The sequence below is a fragment of the Artibeus jamaicensis genome, unplaced genomic scaffold, assembly GCF_021234435.1.
Source record: "Artibeus jamaicensis isolate MK-2021 breed Jamaican fruit bat unplaced genomic scaffold, CSHL_Jam_final contig_944, whole genome shotgun sequence".
In the NCBI taxonomy this organism is placed as follows: domain Eukaryota; kingdom Metazoa; phylum Chordata; class Mammalia; order Chiroptera; family Phyllostomidae; genus Artibeus; species Artibeus jamaicensis.
Window position 1 is genome coordinate 2192628 of NW_026522020.1, and position 23815 is coordinate 2216442.

The 23815-nt window shown below is 49.6% G+C and overlaps 2 protein-coding genes across 5 annotated transcripts in view; both read left to right on the forward strand.

Annotated features, from left to right (window-relative positions):
• The window catches only part of LOC119061001 (UDP-glucuronosyltransferase 1-6), a 59878-nt gene that overhangs the window by 17250 nt on the left and 18813 nt on the right, over positions 1-23815 (forward strand). The window contains exon 1 of one of the 4 annotated variants that reach the window (XM_053655209.1): positions 10654-11541. The exons of 2 other annotated variants lie outside the window; for them this stretch is intronic. In XM_053655209.1, the coding sequence (XP_053511184.1) occupies positions 10681-11541 (861 nt within the window). In that variant the 5' untranslated portion in view covers positions 10654-10680. Of the gene's footprint in view, positions 1-10653; positions 11542-16638; positions 19174-23815 lie in introns of those variants that run through there. One more of the 4 variants, XM_053655208.1, reaches the window with a different exon arrangement.
• Positions 3778-8884, forward strand: LOC128625842 (UDP-glucuronosyltransferase 1A3-like). Its single transcript, XM_053655213.1, has one exon. It carries the CDS (start codon positions 4941-4943, stop codon positions 5940-5942), a length of 1002 nt encoding a protein of 333 aa, XP_053511188.1. The 5' UTR covers positions 3778-4940; the 3' UTR covers positions 5943-8884.

Here is a 23815-nt window from a genome sequence, read left to right on the forward strand (position 1 = left end):
TGCTGTTAAGAACCCTACAAAGCACAAGAAACGCCCACCCACTCAGTCCCAACAGAGAATGACCTGACCCCAAATGGCAATAGCACTGAATTTGAGAAATGCTGATGTGAATAAATTCCAAGTGGGTATCAGTGACTTCTACACAGCAAGGCAGGATCGGGGTGCTGAGGGGGCGGCAAGCACCCTTTGCCCACCCCTGAGTCACCTCCTCCCCCTATCGGGTGTCTCCGAGAATAGCACATTCAGGTTAAAATTTCAGTACTGTTGGTTGACCTGAGGACTGAATTATAAGCAAGTTAGGGAGCCAAACCCCAAAAGTGCCAAGTCATTCTTAACAGGCACTTTCAGGAACACGTGACCAAAGCCAGTGGCTACGATTCTTCTAGCGGTTCCCTTCTCTTTCCCAACCCTGTGTTTTTCTTTGTGACTGGTTGTCTTGGAGATGAACAGACGTGTGCAACACTTACACAGCGTTGCTTTTGTTACAAAACACTTGTGTATAGAGTGGCAAAGTGCCAGCGTGAGTCAAGGTTGAAAAGTAAAAAGGATTCAACACAAGTGTCTGAAACATTAGAAACTAGGTTGGCTAATAATTTGGATAATTTGAGGAGAATGAAATTTAGTAGGGTATTTTATTTTATATTAAGGTATAACTCACATACCGTGCAATTCATTTAAAGTTCACGATGTGATGCTTGTTCATGCCGTCACGGAGTTGTGCAACCGTCTCCACAGTCAGTTTTAGAAGATTTTCAGTCCCCCCCCAACACACACACAGAAGTACCAATTAGCAGTTACTCCCGATTCCCTCTTCTCTTCACCCTCTGGCCACCACCAGTCAACTTCCTGTCTTTATGGATTTGCCTATGCTGATCGTTTCATACAAATCGAATCAAATAATAAAGGGACTGACTTTTTCCCACTCAGCATGATGTTTCCAAGGTTCACCCATGTCGTAGCATCACTTTTTATTCCCAAATGGTATTTTGTGCCATGGATATTCCACACTTTGTGTATCTGCTCAGCAGCCGATGGACAATGGCGTTATTTCCACTCCCCCCAGGGCCTCTGCAGCTCTGGTTCAGGTCCTCGCCTCTCAGGAGCAGGCTCCCAGTGGGACTCCTGGGTCCAGCCTGACTTTACTAAGTCATCCTGTACTTTTGCGTGAGCGGAACATTTCAGAAACGCAAAGCCAAACCTGCCGCGCCCACCTCAGTGGCTGCCCCAGTCTTTAGGAGAGAGCTGGGGCCCCCAGCTTAGCCCATGAGGCTCGTGGAATTGGGACCCCCTCAGAAGAGTCCTGAGCCCCCAGCACCTGAGAATGTGACCTTCTTTGGAAACAATCCTTGCGGAGGTAATCCAGTTAGTACGAGGTCATGAGGGGGTCCCTGATCCGATACAACTAGTGTCCTTATAAAAGGGAATTCGGACACAGAAAGAGACACACCAGAGGAACAGCGCGAATGCACAGGGAGAAGGTGGGCTCGCGCCTGGAGTGGTGCGTCCTCACTCGGGGGAGGACCAAGACCTGCAGGCAAACGCCAGGAGCTGGGAACGGCAGAGAAAGACCCCCCACCCCGCCAGAGCCCTCAAGGGACCATCCCCGATTTGGGCTCTGCCCTCCGGAGTATGAGGCCACTCACTCTCTGCTGTCCTCAGTGCCCCAGTCCGGGCGCTCTGCATCAGCAGCCCTAGGAGGTGAGAGCACGGTCTACGTGCAGCCTCCTGCTGCCTGCACTGGCCTGCTTGGGAGTTTCCCATCGTTTACTCTCTCACTGCTCAGCATGCTTCCTGCCCTTTCTGTGCCTCTGTGCAGGGGTCGGTGGGGACATCAGTGCATCTGAGAGTGAGTTTCAGCGGTGTGACGTGGCACCAGCTGTGGCTTGCCTGCATGCAAAGAGCCACTGGAGTGGGTGCTGGGAAAGGCAGTCTCCCCAGGGCCACCTTTTGGCCTCACCCGCCACATACAATGGGCCCTGGGCACGCGAGTCTTCCCCACCAGGAGCCCCCACTGCCTTATCGCCTGGTGCGGGAATGTCTTTCCTGTTTCAGGCTGGAAGAAAGATCACGTGGCACCTGGCAACCCAACTGTTGAATCTCCCCTCCAAGGGGAGGGGCCAGGGCCTTCCCACTGCATTACAGTGGTGTGGGTGGGGGGAGAAGCTCTGTGTCGGCTGGGGTAGACACCTGGTGCCACAGGGGGCGCTGCTGGAGCTGACTCATTGTCTCCCGTGTAAGAAGAGTGTGTTGCATCCAGTGCGAGATCATGTTGAGTTCTCTCTGGCGACTGCAGTGGCAAGATGCAGTGGGCAGAGGTGTTGGGCCTTCTTCCCCTGGTGGCTGGCATAGTGGTGGTCTCCACTATCTTCGGTGCAGCTGGAGTTCTCCCCTGGCATTGGTACCCGGTACCCTGAGGTCTGCTCTGACAGTTTGGTGCAGTGAGCAGGGTTGCCAAGGAAACCTGCCACAGCATGGAGGACACGCGAATGCCTCTCAGCCTCACTGCCCCACGGTGGTGCTGGCCACCTGGGGAGATAAACTGACTGAGGTGCCGGCCACCCTCTGGCTACATGGAGACGCAGGAGCTGTAGATAACCTCCCTGTTAACAGGGAGGAGCTGGTGCAATGGGTGAGGGCAGACCTAGGGGTATGGGAGGTGAGGGCTGGGAAGAGAGCAGAGACTTCCCAGGCCTTTGGCCACCGTCCTGTTCCCATGCCATTTGGTGTCCACTTGTTCCCCTTCAGTTTCTGCCTATTATTCCTTTCTGTCTAGTGCCTTGAGACAGCTTAAACATTTTGGGGGGGGGCGTGGTAAAAATTATAATGATTACCTGGCAGAGCGCTGGTATGATAAGGACTACTGTTGCATTACCAGAGGACGGAAATGCTTGTGCGTGAAGTAAACATTATTTGCCATGTTAAAAATCCCAGTGAGATTTTGTTTGGCATTTTGTTAAATCTACAACTTACTCTGGTTCAAAATCAAGAGCCTTCCCATGTTAGATCTTCCCGTCCAGGTCACCACATGCCTCCTCATCTATTCTCTCTAGATTTATTTAGATCTCCCATCGGAGCAGAGCAAACACCACCACCGTCACCAGATCCCTAGGTGCCCCCTGTGTTCTTACTTGGCTCACAGCCTCTTGTCAGGTTGGGCTGTGACCACAGAGCTGGTGGTCACAGTGACAAAAGCTAGAAAGATGGCCCTGGGATACGTGCCCTGCAACAGTGTCCGGTGCAGTGACAGCCGTGCAAGGGACGGGGCCTACCGAGTTCTTTACAGAAAGAAGGTGATCCTGCTCCAGTGACTTGCTGCTTCTGCCAGTGACAAGGTGGTGGTGAGAATCCTGGAGGGCAGCTTCTCTCACTGATAATAATAACAGCGGCTGTTGCACCAGTAACAAGCTGAGGTTGCAGCTTCCCAGCTATTGGCTCTGTGGCCCTCAGGATTTTAATGTGGGGTGTGAGCAGCCTGGGGCCTGCACACTCGGGTTAGGTTGCATGGCTTTTTGTAGAAGTGAGTGTGTGTATGTGTCTGTGGGGGGGGGGTGTGGACAGAAATGGTAGGATTCCACCTGTGAGTGAGGGACAGAAATGGAGCCTTGGGGAAAACATACAGTTGTGTCCCAGACAGAAAGAGTATCAGAAAAAGAGAGCAGAGCCGTTGCTGTCAAGAGAGGCTGGATCCTGGATTCAGAGCCTACCAGACGGGGCTGGACCTCGCCCTGCCTGAGTTGTGGCGGCTGGTGCCACACGGGCAGTGTCTTGGTGTGCGTGCATATGCCCAGGGTGGACTCTGTTATGGGGTCATTTCCTTCCAAAGGGAAGCTGCAGCCTCACTGGTCATGGCCGCCTGAGCCTGGATGTCCGTGTGGCAGAAACCAAGGATGGGCAGGAACCCACTTACACCGTCCCCAGGGCGTGCGGCCCACCCTGCTCTGGAGGAATCCATTCTCATGAGGACTCAGGGCTGCAAGATGTACAAAAGGCCTGGATTAAGGCACATCTTACTCCCTGAAACTAAGTAGTGAAAGACTGCTACCCACAGCAGCACAGAGGAGAGGAATTCAGACAGAGCCTGCCTGGCCCAAGGCGAGGTGGCAGCTCCCTGCTGTCCCGGGGAGCACAGACCCTGGGAGGAGGGTGAGTTCCGGCCCCACTGCATCACTGCCCACTTGTGCTGCAGAGAACCCCAACTCCTATTCCCGGAGGTGGGTGAAGAAACCTTAAGAAACCCGGGGCTGTCTTTACCAAGGCTCGGGCTCAGGGTTTCTCCAGATGTTTCCGTTGTTGACAGCTGCTCAAGCAGGCTCGTCCCTGCACATGGCAGAGACGAACTCGTGTGGAAGAAGGACAAAACCAGAGAGCCAGGCTCCCCTTTCCCATCGCAGGAAGCTGTCTTGGCCATGTAACATATGCTTGCTGAGGGTGTTCTGTGTTACCCACCAATGGAAGGAAAGAGTTTTAAGAGTTCTCAAATAAGGGCACATCCAGCAGCAAGGTTCTGGTTGGGGACTGGGCACTGGGGACCCCTGGGAGCTCAGTCACAACCCTGCAGAACCCGGTTCACAGAGGAGCGGGCGTGGTGGAAAGTTGATGTGGGCACCCACAACCTTGTTGGGGAATTGAATGAGAAATAAGGAGAGTGAACTAGAAAGTCCCCTGGAGAAAGCAGCAAAACTCAGATGAACTTCTCTGAGTTCTCTTCTCAAAGAGAAGGGGGGATTCCCAAAATAAGTTGGATTGTTATCTCCTTAGGAAACGTAGAAGGGTGAAGGACAAGGGCACATCGATTCTGTAATGATTAACATAAGTGGGGCACCCAGCCCTGCAGTGACGTGCCCTTCTGTTAATTGGCTCGATGACAGCATAAGACAAAGGAATCCCACGTAGGAGACTCAGTCGGAGCCGAAAAGTCAGCTGCTCCTACATCTGCGGAGATGGCTGCGGGGCCCCTGCTTCCCCTCCCGGCACTCACGGGGCTGCTGCTCTGCCTGTGTGCTGGGCTCTGGGCTGAGGGCGGGAAGGTGCTGGTGGTCCCCATGGAGGGCAGCCACTGGCTCAGCATGCGGGAGGTCGTGGAGGAGCTCCACGCCAGGGGCCACCAAATAGTGGTCCTTTCACCGGAGGTGACTTTGCACATCAAGGAGGAAGACTTTTTCACCCTGAAAACCTACGCCACTTCGTACACCCAGGAAGAATTTCAGGACATCATGCTGGGACAGAGCTACCTGATTTTTGAAAGAATGCATTATCTAAGAACATTTTGGAAAACTGTGGAAATTATGAAAAATATGTCTCTCATGTTTCAAAAGTCTTGTGAGGAGCTGGTGCATAACAAGGACCTGATCAGGCAATTGAATGCCAACGCCTTTGACGTGGTCTTGACGGACCCCCTCTACCCCTGCGGGGCAGTGCTGGCTCAGTACCTGTCCGTTCCTGCTGTGTTTTTTTTGCGTGCCCTTCCATGTGACTTTGATTCTGAGGGCACACAGTGCCCAAACCCTTCCTCATATATTCCTAGGCTACTAACGAGGCTTTCAGACCACATGACATTCCTGCAAAGGGTCAAGAACATGCTCTACCCTCTGGTCATGAAGTATGTTTGCCACATTTCTTTATCTCCTTATGCAAGCCTGGCCTCTGAGCTTTTTCAGAGAGAGGTGTCACTGGTGGATGTTTTCAGCTACGCATCCCTGTGGCTGTTCAGAGGGGACTTTGTGTTTGACTACCCCAGGCCGGTCATGCCCAACATGGTCTTCATTGGGGGCATTAACTGCGCCCACAGGAAGCCACTGTCTCAGGTCTGTATCTGTGCTTATATGCAATCCATGTGTCGGGCAGGGCGCGTTTTAATTTTTAAACTGGTTCCAGGTGCTGCCGTACCTTCCCATCTTCTCTGTGGGTTTCTTCCTCTCATTCTTCGTCTAAGCCTTTGGTGAGATAGATTGTTCCAGTGGCGTCAGTCGTGCGGTGAAGGTCTGTGATGGTCAGTAAGAGGAATGAGAGGTGGGGGTGAAGTTCCGGGATAGGGTTCACACACGGCGGTGTGGTTCCCGTGATTGTCCTTTGGTGAAGGCACCCTCTTTACGTTTGTGCAATTTTCGCTGGCTGGGTAGGAGCGGAGACACTGAGTCACGAACTGAGTCCCAGTAGGGGCCCTGGTCCGCCACCCAGGCATCTGCCCTGACTGGTAATCGAACTTGCGACCCTTGGATTCATAGGCTGGTACTCAATCTGCTGAGCCACACCAGGCAGGGCTACTGTTTTAAAAAATTTGGTGTGTATTTTATACTCAGAGCACATTTCGGTCTGCACTAGGAACGTTTCAAATGGTCCCTAGGTACCACTGACAGCTCCTGTATCAGGCAGCACACAGGCAGTTCTTGTGGATGTTCCACTGATGCTCTTAAAATGCATATTTTTAATGTTTGTATTAAAAAACCTCAATGTGCCCAATTCTGCAAAAGATGTCTTAAATGACACCCTATTTAAATGTAGCTCAATTTATATTTGGAATTTTAATAGTTTTTGCTTATATGTATAGCTGCGTGATTGGTGCACATAGTTTTATTACTGTGGTACTTTCTTGATAGTCCAACTTTTAACATTTTAAAAATTGTGGTAAAATACACTGAACGTAAGGTTTACCATCTTAACCATGGTAAAGTATACACTTCACTAACGTTTACTATTTCACGTAGCTGTGCAACTAATTTCTAGAACTCCTTTAATTTCGAGAATTTGAAACTCTATTCCTGTTCAACACCGACTCCCCACCCCCCGCCCACCCCCCACCCTGCCTGCCCCTGGCAACGGTCAGTCTTCTACTTCATGTCTCTGTGAACTTGACTCCTCTGGGTACCCCATAAATTTGTCTTTTATTGTATTATAGTATTTGTCTTTTTGTGATTGGCTTATTTCATTGAGTATCATGTCCTCAAGTTGCATTCACATTATGCTGTATCTTGGAATTTCCAATCTGGTTAAGGCTGCCTGATACTCCAGTGTATAATTTATGGCGTCTGCTTATCTATTCACCCTTTGAGAGGCACTGGGATGACTCTCACCTTTGAGCTGCTGTGAATAATGCGGCTGTGCACGTGGGGTTCAGATATCTCTTTACGACCTTGCTTTAAGTGATTTGGGGTTTACACACACAGCAGTGGAATTGCTGAATCATGGGGTAGTTTTCTTTTTAATTCTTAGAGGAACTGTCCTATTATTTTCCATTGTTGGCACAGTCTTACTTTTCTACCAGTAGAGCACGAGGGTTTCAATTTCTTCACATCTTCTCCATCACTTGTTTTCTTTTTTTTTTTTAAGTAATCGTTCTAGTAAATGTGATGTGGCATCTCACTGTGGTTTTGATTTGCATTTGTATTTGTGATGTTGAGCATGTCTTCATGTGCTTGTTGGCCATCTGTGTATCTGCCTCCAAGAAATGTTCTTCCAAGTCTTTTGCCCATTTATGAATGTGTTTTTCTTGTTGTTGTTGAGTTTTTAAAGTTGTCTGTGTATTCTGCATATTAATTGTTCAGCAGATAAATGATTAGCAAATATTTTCTCTCATTTTGTGGGGTTTTTTTTTACTCTGTTGATAGTATCATTTGATGTACAAATTTAAAAATGTTCATAAAGTCCAATTTGTCTATTTTTTATTACCTGTCTTTGGTGTCATATCCGAAAATCATTGCCAAATCTAATGTCGAAATTTGTCCTGCAGTTTCTTCTAGGAGCTTTAGTGTGCATCAGGCTTTGCGTGTGTGTGCTTTATTTACGTTGAGTTGGTTTTTGCGTGAGGTGTGAGCTCAGGGCCCAGTTTCATTCTCTAGTATGTGGGTGTCCAGTTTCCCCAGAAATCCATGCTGTGAAGACTGTCTTCCCCCATTGGATGCTCTTGCCACCTTTGCCAAAACTCATTTGGCCATTTATGTAAAGTCATGTCTATTTCAACTTAAAAACTTCATTAAAAAACTTGCTTAAAGAGTTTTTAATAACATTTTTAAAATGCCTCTCATGATTGTTTCTTCTGCTGTAAGAATTCTGTAAACTCACATAATATATATACTTGATTTTATTCCTTCCATTTGGTATAGACTCGTTCTTTTTGCTCTTTCTTTCTTTCTTTCTTTCTTTCTTTCTTTCTTTCTTTCTTTCTTTCATTTTTAACAAGTTTTTTCTTGTGCTGTTGTTACTGTGGAAATTCTCTGGCACTTTCCCATGTCTGTCAATGCAGGGTAGCAGGTGTTCAACCCTCTGCTCTCCTGCCGCCCTCGTCCGCGGACGCCTTTCACGTGGAAAAGCCACTGTTATCAGGGCGTTGCCTGGGTGGGGCCTTAGGTGATCGTCAGGGCGGGGCCTACTGTGTGATCTGGGTGGATGGTGACTCAGATATGGTGCCTGAGAATGCTGCTGTTTCTTCCACCCTCCCAATCCCCACCGGATCTTTACAGCCAGAAGTTGTGGGGACTTACCTTCCGGGCACTAGAACCCTGGGCTGGGTAGTCTGATGTGGGGCTGGGATCACTTGCTCCCAAGATATCCCTCTGTTTTATAACCACCACACGTGGGTTTGGGACCAGCTCGCTCAGCGTCTCCACGTCTCCATGTCTCCAAGTCTCTGCCCTTCCTACCCATCCAGACGAATGTGATTTCTTTAATTCCTTAGTTGTCATTCTTCCATACGGCTTGATTTCCTGACAGTTCCAAGTGACGTTTGTTTTATATTTTAGTTGTAATTTTGCCGTGGTTGTGCCAAGAGGCAAGCTGCGTTTCCCTACGCCTCCATCTCAACTGGAAGTTCTAGCACATGGTCTTTAAATATTCTATTTGATGTGTGAACCCTGACAATTTAAAAAAAAAAACAAAGAAGAAAATGAAATGTGAGAATAAAACCAATAGGCAAATCAAAAGCGCATTCATTCATTCATTTGGCAAACTTGTGCCAAGTGTCCACCATGTGCCAGGCATTGCTCTGGACCCTGAGCACACAGCCGAGAATGAAAGGAATCACCCCTGCCCTCGAAGTTTGAGGACCGCTGATCTAGAAAGAGCCAATTTTATTTTTCCTTCCGAAGCTGGGTGAGGTTGCCAAAACAGTCCTTTCCTGGGCAGCAGGCCTCGGTTGCTCAACTGCAGAAGGGTGGTCAGCTGGGGGTTAGTATTGCCTGAGCTGATGGCTAAGGGTTAGGGTTGGGCTGTGCTCCCCCCCAAAATATGTTGAAGTCCTGACACCTGGAACCTCACAACACGACCCTATTTGGAAATATAATCTTTGCCGATGCCATTAGTTCATTGAAATGAGGTCAGTAGGACGTGCCCTGGTCCAGTAGGACCTGTGTCTTTATCTGAAGGGGAAATCTGGACACAGGCAGGCACACAGGGAGGACACCATGTGATGATGGAGGCAGAGGAAGGGCGATGCTCTGCAAAGCCAGGGCCTCCAAAGACGACCAGCGAGACACCAGGAGCCAGAAGCAAGCCTGGCACAGGTTTCCCCTCAGAGTCCTCAGGAGGAACGGGCCCAAATGACACCTGGATCTCAGCCTCCAGAGCTGCGGGCATCAACCTGTTTTCCAGGCCACCCAGAGCGTGGCCCTTTGTTACAGTGGCCCTAGGAAAAGAAGACAACAGGAAATTGTTTCAGAAGCCAAGCGCGTCGTCGGGGTCCTGCTGGGGGAACCGCCTTCCTGGGCGATGCTGGCTGGTCCAGTCACCTCCATCAAATGCTCTGTCCGCGGACGCCTTCCCATTGTTTCCTGTTTCTGCATTTTCTTCTCTTCTTCATTTCCACTTCCTCTTCCGTCCCCTTCATCCTTCCTGTAGTTCTTGCATTCACAGGGCAGGGCCATGAGATGTTTTAGGGGTGCTTTCAACCCCCGAGTGCCTCTCAGTTCAGGCCACGTAGAACCTGGCTGTGGGGCCAGACCCAGAGGGAGCCCCTCCCAGGGACCTGTGCTCAGCTCATGCTCACAGCCCCTGGGGGAAGGTCCTGATGCCACCCCACGCACGACAGGCGCAGCAGTGCGGGTGAAGGGCGGTGGGGCCACGCAGGGCTCAGAAGGGGCAGGAGGCTCCAGAGTGCATGTTCTTCACTGCCTAGTGGGAACTGCAGTGTCAGAGCAGCTCTGTTAGGATTCGATTCTGTCTTTGATGTAACAGAGACTCCCAGTAACAGCAGCGCAACCAGGTGGGTGGGAGGGCTGGAAAGGTCTATCAGACTCCTCTCTGCCTGCCTTTTAATCCGGCTGCCGCTGTGCCAACCGGGGCTCTGTTTATGCTTGCTTGCCCCTGTGAGCCAAATTGCTAAGGAAGTGGAAGGACACCGACACCACATGTTCCTTTGTGAACATGCCCATCACTGATGCTGCGGTGCCCTGGTGCTTAGGAGAGAGGGCTGCTCTGGCTCCAGGGGCCTCTCCAAGTTTTCCTCAAACCAGAGAGACAGGCATTTTGGTGCAGACCAAGAGAAGAAACCCAGAAGCTCAGGCAGAAACTACGATGCACAGTTGGTTCGAGTTACCTGTGTGCTTAAAGACAGTTAAATATTAATTTGGGTTTTTGCAAAATTCAGAGTGTGGAGAGGTGGGTGGGGCAGGGTAGAAAACAGAACCAGAAGTCCTGTGGTTTAGGGCGCATAAATTTTTCATTCTTGTTGGGCCCGCAGTCGCCGTCAGGATGGCCTGCACCCTGCATGCGTTTCAGGGCATTTCTTCAGGGGTGTTCCTCTTCGCACTTTGGGGTGTGGTTCTGGGTGGCAAGCTGCTGGTGGTCCCTCAGGATGGAAGCCACTGGCTCAGCATGAAGAACATAGTGGAGGTGCTCGGTGACAGGGGCCATGACGTTGTGGTGCTGGTGCCCGAAACCAATTTGCTCCTGAAGGAGTCCACGCACTACACCAGGAAAACCTTTGCGGTGCCGTACGATCAGGAGGAGCTGCAGCGGAGGCTCCTCGCCTTTGGGTACCAGCAGTTCGCTGAGAGGTCGCTCCTGAATGCCAGCCTGGTGGAGTACAGGAACATTGAGATGATCACACACATGATCTTTGTCGGCTGCCAGAGCCTCTTGAAAGACTCGGCCACCTTGCGTTTCCTCAGGGACAGCAAGTTCGACGCCCTTTTCACAGACCCGGACACGCCCTGCGGGGTGATCCTGGCCGAGTACCTGGGCCTGCCCTCCGTGTACCTGTTCAGGGGCTTCCCGTGTTCCCTGGAGCACACGTTCAGCCGCAGCCCGAACCCCGTGTCCTACATTCCCAGGTGCTACACCCAGTTCTCAGACCGGATGACTTTCTTCCAACGGGTGGCCAACTTCCTCGTTAACTACTTGGAGAGCTTTCTATTTCACTGTCTGTATTCAAAGTACGAAGAACTGGCCTCAGATATCCTCAAGAGAGAAGTGCACTTGCCTGCCTTGTATCGGAAGGTTTCCATTTGGCTGTTAAGATATGACTTTGTGTTGGAGTATCCCAGGCCGGTCCTACCCAACATGGTCTTCATTGGGGGAACCAACTGTAAGAAGAAGGGAGTCCTGTCTCAGGTTGGTGGCTTTATTTCTTTGCAGTGGCGCTGTTTCGTCACCCTCTGCTCATACTCCTTTGGCTCCTCCAGCAGCTGTCAGCCAGGAGGGCTACCTGGAATGGGGTGCCCAGCTCGGAGTAGGGGGGAGGGAGCCCTGGGCCGAGCTTTTGAGCTATGCAGAAGCTTCGAATGAAGACAGGGCTGCACCTGGCAAGAGCAGGAGATAGCCTTGACTAGGTAATCTGAGGACATCGGTAGATGAGCCTGAGAAGTCTCCAGGCCAAACCCTACCCTTACCTGCTGAAGAAGCAGGTGAGGGCTTGCGCAGGGGGATGCAGAGCTAAGAGATCAGTCCAGGCCAAAACCAGATCTCCCGACTCTGTGTCCTGCTCTTTGCTCCAGCCCTTAACCAGGGCTCAGCAAACTACAGCCATTGAACCGCATCAGCCCAGATGAGGCCTGTGGCTGTATGGCCCAGAGCTAGGAATGGTTTTCATGTTTTTGAATGGATGTTAAAAACAACAATAAGAAATATGGGGCAGAGGTGTACGTGGCCTGCTACGTCTACAGAGTTAGGGTGTAACCCTTTACAGAGAAGGTATGTTGACCTCTGACCCGAGGCAGGTGTCTGTGGACGCCCTCAGACACTGGGGGAAGAAGGCCAGGCACTGCTGTGGAAAATAAAACTTGTGAAGCTCCAGGTGTCCCGCCTTGGTCCCCACTGTATCAGCAGAGTAAGAGCTCTAAGGCTTGGAATGAACCCGCCTGTGTGGCCGAGGTAGGTGGCTTACCTCTGAGCATTTGTCTCTCCCTGTGTGGCACGGGAAGCCTCAGGACATGGTGGTGGGTGGGCAGGGAAGGCCAAGTTCCCAGGACACTTAATGTGATGCAGATAGGACAGGGCCACTTTAGGCCACGATCGTGGGATGGAGGCCCGCAGACGGGGCCGTCCAACTCCGTCTCGTAAAGGGGCAAACCGGTGCTGCTCTCTGAGCGTGTTGCCCAAGGCCACGGCCGAAGTGGGTGCAGGGGCAAGACAAGTCCCCTCTCCCTGACACTCTCCCACCGGTGGTCACCCGCTGGCCTGCAAGTAGCAGCCTCACGCAGGGAAGAAAGAAGGCTGATTGGCCTGTCAGCGGGTCTGGCCAGCCTCCTCCTGGCCTCGTAGACTTGGACTTCTGCTTCCTCATCTGGAAATGGGACCAGCACCGTCTGCTTGTCCTCGCCAGGGTTGTGTGAGGGTCAGGTGGCAGCATGTAAATGTGTATGAGTGAGAGAGAGAGGACGAGAGAGAGAGAGCACAGGTGTGGGCTGTCAGAGGAAACCGCACCCTCCCCTCCCCTCTGCCCCTTAGCTCAATCCAGGCTGACACTTTCTCTCTGTGAGGTGATGAACACAGGTTTTTTTAAAAATAGATTTCATTTATTTATTTTTAGAGAGGGAAAGAGAGTGAGAAAGAGAGAGAGAGAAAAACAGCAATGTGTGGTTGCCTCTTGCTCGCCCCCTACTGGGGACCTGGCTCTCAACCCAGGCACCTACTTTGACTGGGAATTGAACCAGCAACCCTTTGGTTCACAGGTGCTCAGTCCACTGAGCCACATCAACCAGGGTGACAACGTGGTTTTCTTGCGACAGTTGGGGGGAGCATTTCCCCAGAAAACTAGGTTTCAGTTCCTCAGCAGTAGCTCTTCTGTTCCAGAGTTTCCTCCTGTGGTGTTCCAGAATCATCCAGAGAGTGGTTCTCAAGTAGGGGCACTTTTGCCCCTCGAGGGGTAATCCCTGAGGACATTTTTGCTGCTGCATTTGGGAGGTGACACTGTCATCTAGTAAGTAAAGTCCAGGGATGCTGTTAAGAACCCTACAAAGCACAAGAAACGCCCGCCCACTCAGTCCCAACAGAGAATGACCTGACCCCCAATGGCAATAGCACTGAATTTGAGAAATGCTGATGTGAATAAATTCCAAGTGGGTATCAGTGACTTCTACACAGCAAGGCAGGATCGGGGTGCTGAGGGGGCGGCAAGCACCCTTTGCCCACCCCTGAGTCACCTCCTCCCCCTATCGGGTGTCTCCGAGAATAGCACATTCAGGTTAAAATTTCAGTACTGTTGGTTGACCTGAGGACTGAATTATAAGCAAGTTAGGGAGCCAAACCCCAAAAGTGCCAAGTCATTCTTAATAGGCACTTTCAGGAACACGTGACCAAAGCCAGTGGCTACGATTCTTCTAGCGGTTCCCTTCTCTTTCCCAACCCTGTGTTTTTCTTTGTGACTGGTTGTCTTGGAGATGAACAGACGTGTGCAACACTTACACAGCGTTGCTTTTGTTACAAAACACTTGTGTATAGAGTGGCAAAGTGCCAGCGTGAGTCAAGGTTGAAAAGTAAAAAGGATTCAACACAAGTGTCTGAAACATTAGAAACTAGGTTGGCTAATAATTTGGATAATTTGAGGAGAATGAAATTTAGTAGGGTATTTTATTTTATATTAAGGTATAACTCACATACTGTGCAATTCATTTAAAGTTCACGATGCGATGCTTCATGCCGTCACGGAGTTGTGCAACCGTCTCCACAGTCAGTTTTAGAAGATTTTCAGTCCCCCCCCAACACACACACAGAAGTACCAATTAGCAGTTACTCCCGATTCCCTCTTCTCTTCACCCTCTGGCCACCACCAGTCAACTTCCTGTCTTTATGGATTTGCCTATGCTGATCGTTTCATACAAATCGAATCAAATAATAAAGGGACTGACTTTTTCCCACTCAGCATGATGTTTCCAAGGTTCACCCGTGTCGTAGCATCACTTTTTATTCCCAAATGGTATTTTGTGCCATGGATATTCCACACTTTGTGTATCTGCTCAGCAGCCGATGGACAACGGCGTTATTTCCACTCCCCCCAGGGCCTCTGCAGCTCTGGTTCAGGTCCTCGCCTCTCAGGAGCAGGCTCCCAGTGGGACTCCTGGGTCCAGCCTGACTTACTAAGTCATCCTGTACTTTTGCGTGAGCGGAACATTTCAGAAACGCAAAGCCAAACCTGCCGCGCCCACCTCAGTGGCTGCCCCAGTCTTTAGGAGAGAGCTGGGGCCCCCAGCTTAGCCCATGAGGCTCGTGGAATTGGGACCCCCTCAGAAGAGTCCTGAGCCCCCAGCACCTGAGAATGTGACCTTCTTTGGAAACAATCCTTGCGGAGGTAATCCAGTTAGTACGAGGTCCTGAGGGGGGTCCCTGATCCGATACAACTAGTGTCCTTATAAAAGGGAATTCGGACACAGAAAGAGACACACCAGAGGAACAGCGCGAATGCACAGGGAGAAGGTGGGCTCGCGCCTGGAGTGGTGCGTCCTCACTCGGAGGGAGGACCAAGACCTGCAGGCAAACGCCAGGAGCTGGGAACGGCAGAGAAAGACCCCCCACCCCGCCAGAGCCCTCAAGGGACCATCCCCGATTTGGGCTCTGCCCTCCGGAGTATGAGGCCACTCACTCTCTGCTGTCCTCAGTGCCCCAGTCCGGGCGCTCTGCATCAGCAGCCCTAGGAGGTGAGAGCACGGTCTACGTGCAGCCTCCTGCTGCCTGCACTGGCCTGCTTGGGAGTTTCCCATCGTTTACTCACTCACTGCTCAGCATGCTTCCTGCCCTTTCTGTGCCTCTGTGCAGGGGTCGGTGGGGACATCAGTGCATCTGAGAGTGAGTTTCAGGGGTGTGACGTGGCACCAGCTGTGGCTTGCCTGCATGCAAAGAGCCACTGGAGTGGGTGCTGGGAAAGGCAGTCTCCCCAGGGCCACCTTTTGGCCTCACCCGCCACATACAATGGGCCCTGGGCACGCGAGTCTTCCCCACCAGGAGCCCCCACTGCCTTATCGCCTGGTGCGGGAATGTCTTTCCTGTTTCAGGCTGGAAGAAAGATCACGTGGCACCTGGCAACCCAACTGTTGAATCTCCCCTCCAAGGGGAGGGGCCAGGGCCTTCCCACTGCATTACAGTGGTGTGGGTGGGGGGAGAAGCTCTGTGTCGGCTGGGGTAGACACCTGCTGGCCACAGGGGGCGCTGCTGGAGCTGACTCATTGTCTCCCGTGTAAGAAGAGTGTGTTGCATCCAGTGCGAGATCATGTTGAGTTCTCTCTGGCGACTGCAGTGGCAAGATGCAGTGGGCAGAGGTGTTGGGCCTTCTTCCCCTGGTGGCTGGCATAGTGGTGGTCTCCACTATCCTCGGTGCAGCTGGAGTTCTCCCCTGGCATTGGTACCCGGTACCCTGAGGTCTGCTCTGACAGTTTGGTGCAGTGAGCAGGGTTGCCAAGGAAACCTGCCACAGCATGGAGGACACGCGAATGCCTCTCAGCCTCACTGCCCCACGGTGGTGCTGGCCACCTGGGGAGATAAACTGACTGAGGTGCCGGCCACCCTCTGGCTACATGGAGACGCAGGAGCTGTAGATAACCTCCCTGTTAACAGGGAGGAGCTGGTGCAATGGGTGAGGGCAGACCTAGGGGTATGGGAGGTGAGGGCTGGGAAGAGAGCAGAGACTTCCCAGGCCTTTGGCCACTGTCCTGTTCCCATGCCATTTGGTGTCCACTTGTTCCCCTTCAGTTTCTGCCTATTATTCCTTTCTGTCTAGTGCCTTGAGACAGCTTAAACATTTTGGGGGGGGGCGTGGTAAAAATTATAATGATTACCTGGCAGAGTGCTGGTATGATAAGGACTACTGTTGCATTACCAGAGGACGGAAATGCTTGTGCGTGAAGTAAACATTATTTGCCATGTTAAAAATCCCAGTGAGATTTTGTTTGGCATTTTGTTAAATCTACAGCTTACTCTGGTTCAAAATCAAGAGCCTTCCCATGTTAGATCTTCCCGTCCAGGTCACCACATGCCTCCTCATCTATTCTCTCTAGATTTATTTAGATCTCCCATCGGAGCAGAGCAAACACCACCACCGTCACCAGATCCCTAGGTGCCCCCTGTGTTCTTACTTGGCTCACAGCCTCTTGTCAGGTTGGGCTGTGACCACAGAGCTGGTGGTCACAGTGACAAAAGCTAGAAAGATGGCCCTGGGATACGTGCCCTGCAACAGTGTCCGGTGCAGTGACAGCTGTGCAAGGGACGGGGCCTACCGAGTTCTTTACAGAAAGAAGGTGATCCTGCTCCAGTGACTTGCTGCTTCTGCCAGTGACAAGGTGGTGGTGAGAATCCTGGAGGGCAGCTTCTCTCACTGATAATAATAACAGCGGCTGTTGCACCAGTAACAAGCTGAGGTTGCAGCTTCCCAGCTATTGGCTCTGTGGCCCTCAGGATTTTAATGTGGGGTGTGAGCAGCCTGGGGCCTGCACACTCGGGTTAGGTTGCATGGCTTTTTGTAGAAGTGAGTGTGTGTATGTGTCTGTGTGGGGGGGTGTGGACAGAAATGGTAGGATTCCACCTGTGAGTGAGGGACAGAAATGGAGCCTTGGGGAAAACATACAGTTGTGTCCCAGACAGAAAGAGTATCAGAAAAAGAGAGCAGAGCCGTTGCTGTCAAGAGAGGCTGGATCCTGGATTCAGAGCCTACCAGACGGGGCTGGACCTCACCCTGCCTGAGTTGTGGCGGCTGGTGCCACACGGGCAGTGTCTTGGTGTGCGTGCATATGCCCAGGGTGGACTCTGTTATGGGGTCATTTCCTTCCAAAGGGAAGCCGCAGCCTCACTGGTCATGGCCGCCTGAGCCTGGATGTCCGTGTGGCAGAAACCAAGGATGGGCAGGAGCCCACTTACACCATCCCCAGGGCGTGCGGTCCACCCTGCTCTGCTCTGGAGGAATCCATTCTCATGAGGACTCAGGGCTGCAAGATGTACAAAAGGCCTGGATTAAGGCACATCTTACTCCCTGAAACTAAGTAGTGAAAGACTGCTACCCACAGCAGCACAGAGGAGAGGAATTCAGACAGAGCCTGCCTGGCCCAAGGCGAGGTGGCAGCTCCCTGCTGTCCCGGGGAGCACAGACCCTGGGAGGAGGGTGAGTTCCAGCCCCACTGCATCACTGCCCACTTGTGCTGCAGAGAACCCCAACTCCTATTCCCGGAGGTGGGTGAAGAAACCTTAAGAAACCCGGGGCTGTCTTTACCAAGGCTCGGGCTCAGGGTTTCTCCAGATGTTCCCGTTGTTGACAGCTGCTCAAGCAGGCTCGTCCCTGCACATGGCAGAGACGAGCTCGTGTGGAAGAAGGACAAAACCAGAGAGCCAGGCTCCCCTTTCCCATCGCAGGAAGCTGTCTTGGCCATGTAACATATGCTTGCTGAGGGTGTTCTGTGTTACCCACCAATGGAAGGAAAGAGTTTTAAGAGTTCTCAAATAAGGGCACATCCAGCAGCAAGGTTCTGGTTGGGGACTGGGCACTGGGGACCCCTGGGAGCTCAGTCACAACCCTGCAGAACCCGGTTCACAGAGGAGCGGGCGTGGTGGAAAGTTGATGTGGGCACCCACAACCTTGTTGGGGAATTGAATGAGAAATAAGGAGAGTGAACTAGAAAGTCCCCTGGAGAAAGCAGCAAAACTCAGATGAACTTCTCTGAGTTCTCTTCTCAAAGAGAAGGGGGGATTCCCAAAATAAGGGGGATTGTTATCTCCTTAGGAAACGTAGAAGGGTGAAGGACAAGGGCAGATCGATTCTGTAATGATTAACATAAGTGGGGCACCCAGCCCTGCAGTGACGTGCCCTTCTGTTAATTGGCTCGATGACAGCATAAGACAAAGGAATCCCACGTAGGAGACTCAGTCGGAGCCGAAAAGTCAGCTGCTCCTACATCTGCGGAGATGGCTGCGGGGCCACTGCTTCCCCTCCCGGCACTCACGGGGCTGCTGCTCTGCCTGTGTGCTGGGCTCTGGGCTGAGGGCGGGAAGGTGCTGGTGGTCCCCATGGACGGCAGCCACTGGCTCAGCATGCGGGAGGTTGTGGAGGAGCTCCACGCCAGGGGCCACCAAATAGTGGTCCTTTCACCAGAGGTGACTTTGCACATCAAGGAGGAAGACTTTTTCACCCTGAAAACCTACGCCACTTTGTACACCCAGGAAGAATTTCAGGACATCATGCTGGGACAGAGCTACCTGATTTTTGAAAGAATGCATTATCTAAGAACATTTTGGAAAACTGTGGAAATGATAAAAAATATGTCTCTCATGTTTCAAAAGTCTTGTGAGGAGCTGGTGCATAACAAGGACCTGATCAGGCAATTGAATGCCAACGCCTTTGACGTGGTCTTGACGGACCCCCTCTACCCCTGCGGGGCAGTGCTGGCTCAGTACCTGTCCGTTCCTGCTGTGTTTTTTTTGCGTGCCCTTCCATGTGACTTTGATTCTGAGGGCACACAGTGCCCAAACCCTTCCTCATATATTCCTAGGCTACTAACGAGGCTTTCAGACCACATGACATTCCTGCAAAGGGTCAAGAACATGCTCTACCCTCTGGTCATGAAGTATGTTTGCCACATTTCTTTATCTCCTTATGCAAGCCTGGCCTCTGAGCTTTTTCAGAGAGAGGTGTCACTGGTGGATGTTTTCAGCTACGCATCCCTGTGGCTGTTCAGAGGGGACTTTGTGTTTGACTACCCCAGGCCGGTCATGCCCAACATGGTCTTCATTGGGGGCATTAACTGCGCCCACAGGAAGCCACTGTCTCAGGTCTGTATCTGTGCTTATATGCAATCCATGTGTCGGGCAGGGCGCGTTTTAATTTTTAAACTGGTTCCAGGTGCTGCCGTACCTACCCATCTTCTCTGTGGGTTTCTTCCTCTCATTCTTCGTCTAAGCCTTTGGTGAGATAGATTGTTCCAGTGGCGTCAGTCGTGCGGTGAAGGTCTGTGATGGTCAGTAAGAGGAATGAGAGGTGGGGGTGAAGTTCCGGGATAGGGTTCACACACGGCGGTGTGGTTCCCGTGATTGTCCTTTGGTGAAGGCACCCTCTTTACGTTTGTGCAATTTTCGCTGGCTGGGTAGGAGCGGAGACACTGAGTCACGAACTGAGTCCCAGTAGGGGCCCTGGTCCGCCACCCAGGCATCTGCCCTGACTGGTAATCGAACTTGCGACCCTTGGATTCATAGGCTGGTACTCAATCTGCTGAGCCACACCAGGCAGGGCTACTGGTTTAAAAAAATTGGTGTGTATTTTATACTGAGAGCACATTTCGGTCTGCACTAGGAACGTTTGAAATGGTCCCTAGGTACCACTGACAGCTCCTGTATCAGGCAGCACACAGGCAGTTCTTGTGGATGTTCCACTGATGCTCTTAAAATGCATATTTTTAATGTTTGTATTAAAAAACCTCAATGTGCCCAATTCTGCAAAAGATGTCTTAAATGACACCCTATTTAAATGTAGCTCAATTTATATTTGGAATTTTAATAGTTTTTGCTTATATGTATAGCTGCGTGATTGGTGCACATAGTTTTATTACTGTGGTACTTTCTTGATAGTCCAACTTTTAACATTTTAAAAATTGTGGTAAAATACACTGAACGTAAGGTTTACCATCTTAACCATGGTAAAGTATACACTTCACTAACGTTTACTATTTCACGTAGCTGTGCAACTAATTTCTAGAACTCCTTTAATTTTGAGAATTTGAAACTCTATTCCTGTTCAACACCGACTCCCCACCCCCCGCCCACCCTCCACCCTGCCTGCCCCTGGCAACGGTCACTCTTCTACTTCACGTCTCTGTGAACTTGACTCCTCTGGGTACCCCATAAATTTGTCTTTTATTGTATTATAGTATTTGTCTTTTTGTGATTGGCTTATTTCATTGAGTATCATGTCCTCAAGTTGCATTCACGTTATGCTGTATGTTGGAATTTCCAATCTGGTTAAGGCTGCCTGATACTCCAGTGTATAATTTACGGCGTCTGCTTATCTATTCACCCTTTGAGAGGCACTGGGATGACTCTCACCTTTGAGCTGCTGTGAATAATGCGGCTGTGCACGTGGGGTTCAGATATCTCTTTACGACCTTGCTTGAAGTGATTTGGGGTTTACACACACAGCAGTGGAATTGCTGAATCATGGGGTAGTTTTCTTTTTAATTCTTAGAGGAACTGTCCTATTATTTTCCATTGTTGGCACAGTCTTACTTTTCTACCAGTAGACCACGAGGGTTTCAATTTCTTCACATCTTCTCCATCACTTGTTTTCTTTTTTTTTTTAAGTAATCGTTCTAGTAAATGTGATGTGGCATCTCACTGTGGTTTTGATTTGCATTTGTATTTGTGATGTTGAGCATGTCTTCATGTGCTTGTTGGCCATCTGTGTATCTGCCTCCGAGAAATGTTCTTCCAAGTCTTTTGCCCATTTATGAATGTGTTTTTCTTGTTGTTGTTGGGTTTTTTAAGTTGTCTGTGTATTCTGCATATTAATTGTTCAGCAGATAAATGATTAGCAAATATTTTCTCTCATTTTGTGGGATTTTTTTTTACTCTGTTGATAGTATCATTTGATGTACAAATTTAGAAATGTTCATAAAGTCCAATTTGTGTATTTTTTTATTACCTGGCTTTGGTGTCATATCCGAAAATCATTGCCAAATCTAATGTCGAAATTTGTCCTGCAGTTTCTTCTAGGAGCTTTAGTGTGCATCAGGCTTTGCGTGTATGTGCTTTATTTACATTGAGTTGGTTTTTGTGTGAGGTGTGAGCTCAGAGCCCAGTTTCATTCTCTAGTATGTGGGTGTCCAGTTTCCCCAGAAATCCATGCTGTGAAGACTGTCTTCCCCCATTGGATGCTCTTGCCACCTTTGCCAAAACTCATTTGGCCATTTATGTAAAGTCATGTCTATTTCAACTTAAAAACTTCATTAAAAAACTTGCTTAAAGAGTTTTTAATAACATTTTTAAAATGCCTCTCATGATTGTTTCTTCTGCTGTAAGAATTCTGTAAACTCACATAATATATATACTTGATTTTATTCCTTCCATTTGGTATAGACTCGTTCTTTTTGCTCTTTCTTTCTTTCTTTCTTTCTTTCTTTCTTTCTTTCATTTTTAACAAGTTTTTTCTTGTGCTGTTGTTACTGTGGAAATTCTCTGGCACTTTCCCATGTCTGTCAATGCGGGGTAGCAGGTGTTCAACCCTCTGCTCTCCTGCTGTCCTCGTTCATTTATAAGACCCTTGCTATTACCTTGACTTTCCCCAGATGATCTAAGATAATCTCTTTATCTCAAGATCCATAATCAGACCTGCGAAGTCCCTTTTGCTGGGTCAGGTTCTAGGCATTAGACTGTGAACAAACGTACGGGGCTGTTTTTGTGCCTACCACGCACAGTGGGTCTACAGTTAATGCCAGATGTTATTGAACATTTTCAAGTTCTCCTCTAAATTGTTAAGTTTTTCTTCTGGTTCCTTTGGGAAGGTGTGTCATCCATAGATTTCTGTTTTCCAGTGTCTGTCGCTGTCATCTTAGTCTCCAAATTTATCTTCTGTATTTTTCCATTTCATCATGGGAGAGTGTCTCTAAAGAGTATATTTGTATTACTGATTTTACTTTCTGTGTCATCCACTGTGATCTTTTTTGCTTTTTATGTGCATTTAAAAAAATTAATGATCTTGCTTACTTCAAGTCAGTTACTATTCCCCCTTAGTGAGGTGATATAAATTTATTTTCAATCAATTATTTTGTTTTCATAAAGTTCCTAGGAAAGAACCCTTCTTAATTTTATCCAGCACAGACAAGTCAAATGAAGCACCTCCCTGGCCCACAAACATTCTTATCCCCTAAGTGGAAGCAGAGTGAGATTCCCCTAGAGAACACCTTCACAAAGCTGATTTCTGGTTGGGTATACAACAAGTTGCTTTTGAGTAGGAGGAAGAGTTCTCTAAGTTACTAAAAAGTCCAAAATTCAACTGAGTGGGATAAAGATGGACAGGCTATTTCAGGAATGAGGCCAGTGACGACCACCCAGAGTGCAGTTACACCAAACTGCTGATCAGCAGTGTCATGCTGAAGGGGATATGGAAGCGTTCGTGGGAGCCAAGGCGGTGGAAGGACGATGTTTATGGACAAAGATGGATAGGTAGAATTAGAAACTTCTAGAAAGGTAGGCAGTCGAGGGAATGATTTCCTAAGGTGAGGGAGGTCTCTCTTCCCCTTGTACGTGGTAAGTGGATCTAAACCAGGTATGTGTGGCGCACCAGCCCAGGGAAGTGTTTGGCTGCTGGGATTCTGCTGAGATGGCCACAGGTCTCCAGGCCTCTCGGGTGTTGCAGGAATGACTCTCCCTGTCGGCTGTGCTCCGTGGGAAGATGTGATTTCAGGGAGTTCCTCACCACAGGGGACTGACTCGAGGTGGTCCGGTTTGCAACAGAGGAAATGCCTTTTATTTTTTTGATCCGAAAGCCCAGACTTTTAAGAGATTTTCAATTTTGAAAATTCTTTAAATAGTGCTTTAGATTTTTTTTAAATGTAAACCTATCTTATCTTTTATTTTTTACAATGACCACGTAGATTTCCATTATGTGATTGTAGCATTATATATTTATGCCATATTCTATTACTGGACATTTAGATTTCTTTTTTTTTTAAATTTTATTTATTTATTTTTCAAGTACAGTTTTTTGTCTAGATTTCTGTTAAGGAGAAACTTCCCACCTAGGAGCAGTAATCCAGGGTATTTCAAAACTCAGTGCTGTGTATGTCCTCCACTATTAGAATGAGCCAGAGCTGTTAAAGATCTGTGACCTCTAAGACTTCTGCTGGACCCAAGTGAAGACTTTCCTGGCTGCTGAACGATGGGGGCTTATTTTAACCCGTTGTGTAGATACAAATGCTCTTATCTTGTCCTCTCAAGAGTGGCATTTTTCAACTCTTACTTGGCACATCTACCATGAAAGTGTGGACCCTTCTTCATATCACATCAAAACTCCCAACCCCCTGTTTTCGCCTGCTCCCCAAAATGCTCTCTTCCAGCAAATTACTCCGGGAACGTCTTTGCTGGTGTGAGTTCCTTTGCTTGGCAAGCAAATGATCTTGTTTTTTCAAAAGCTCTGTTTCATTCTGGTATGGTAGCTCTTTGATGTGATTTTAATAGACCCCTCATGCCCCTGTGGGACAGGTGTGGCTGGATCCTAGCTTCCTGCTGTGTAGTTTGCGCGTTATCTCATGAGGATTGGACTTGAAGGGCACCAAACTCTCATACAGGCTGCACGGTCAGTTGGTCTAGTTCGGTTGTCTCTTTGCTCTTATGCAAGCCTTCCCCTGGAGATGACTGGGGAAGTGGCACAGTGTGTGACAGATGACCCCAAGGCAACCGTACTCCAAAAGGGTTTCTCCGGGGC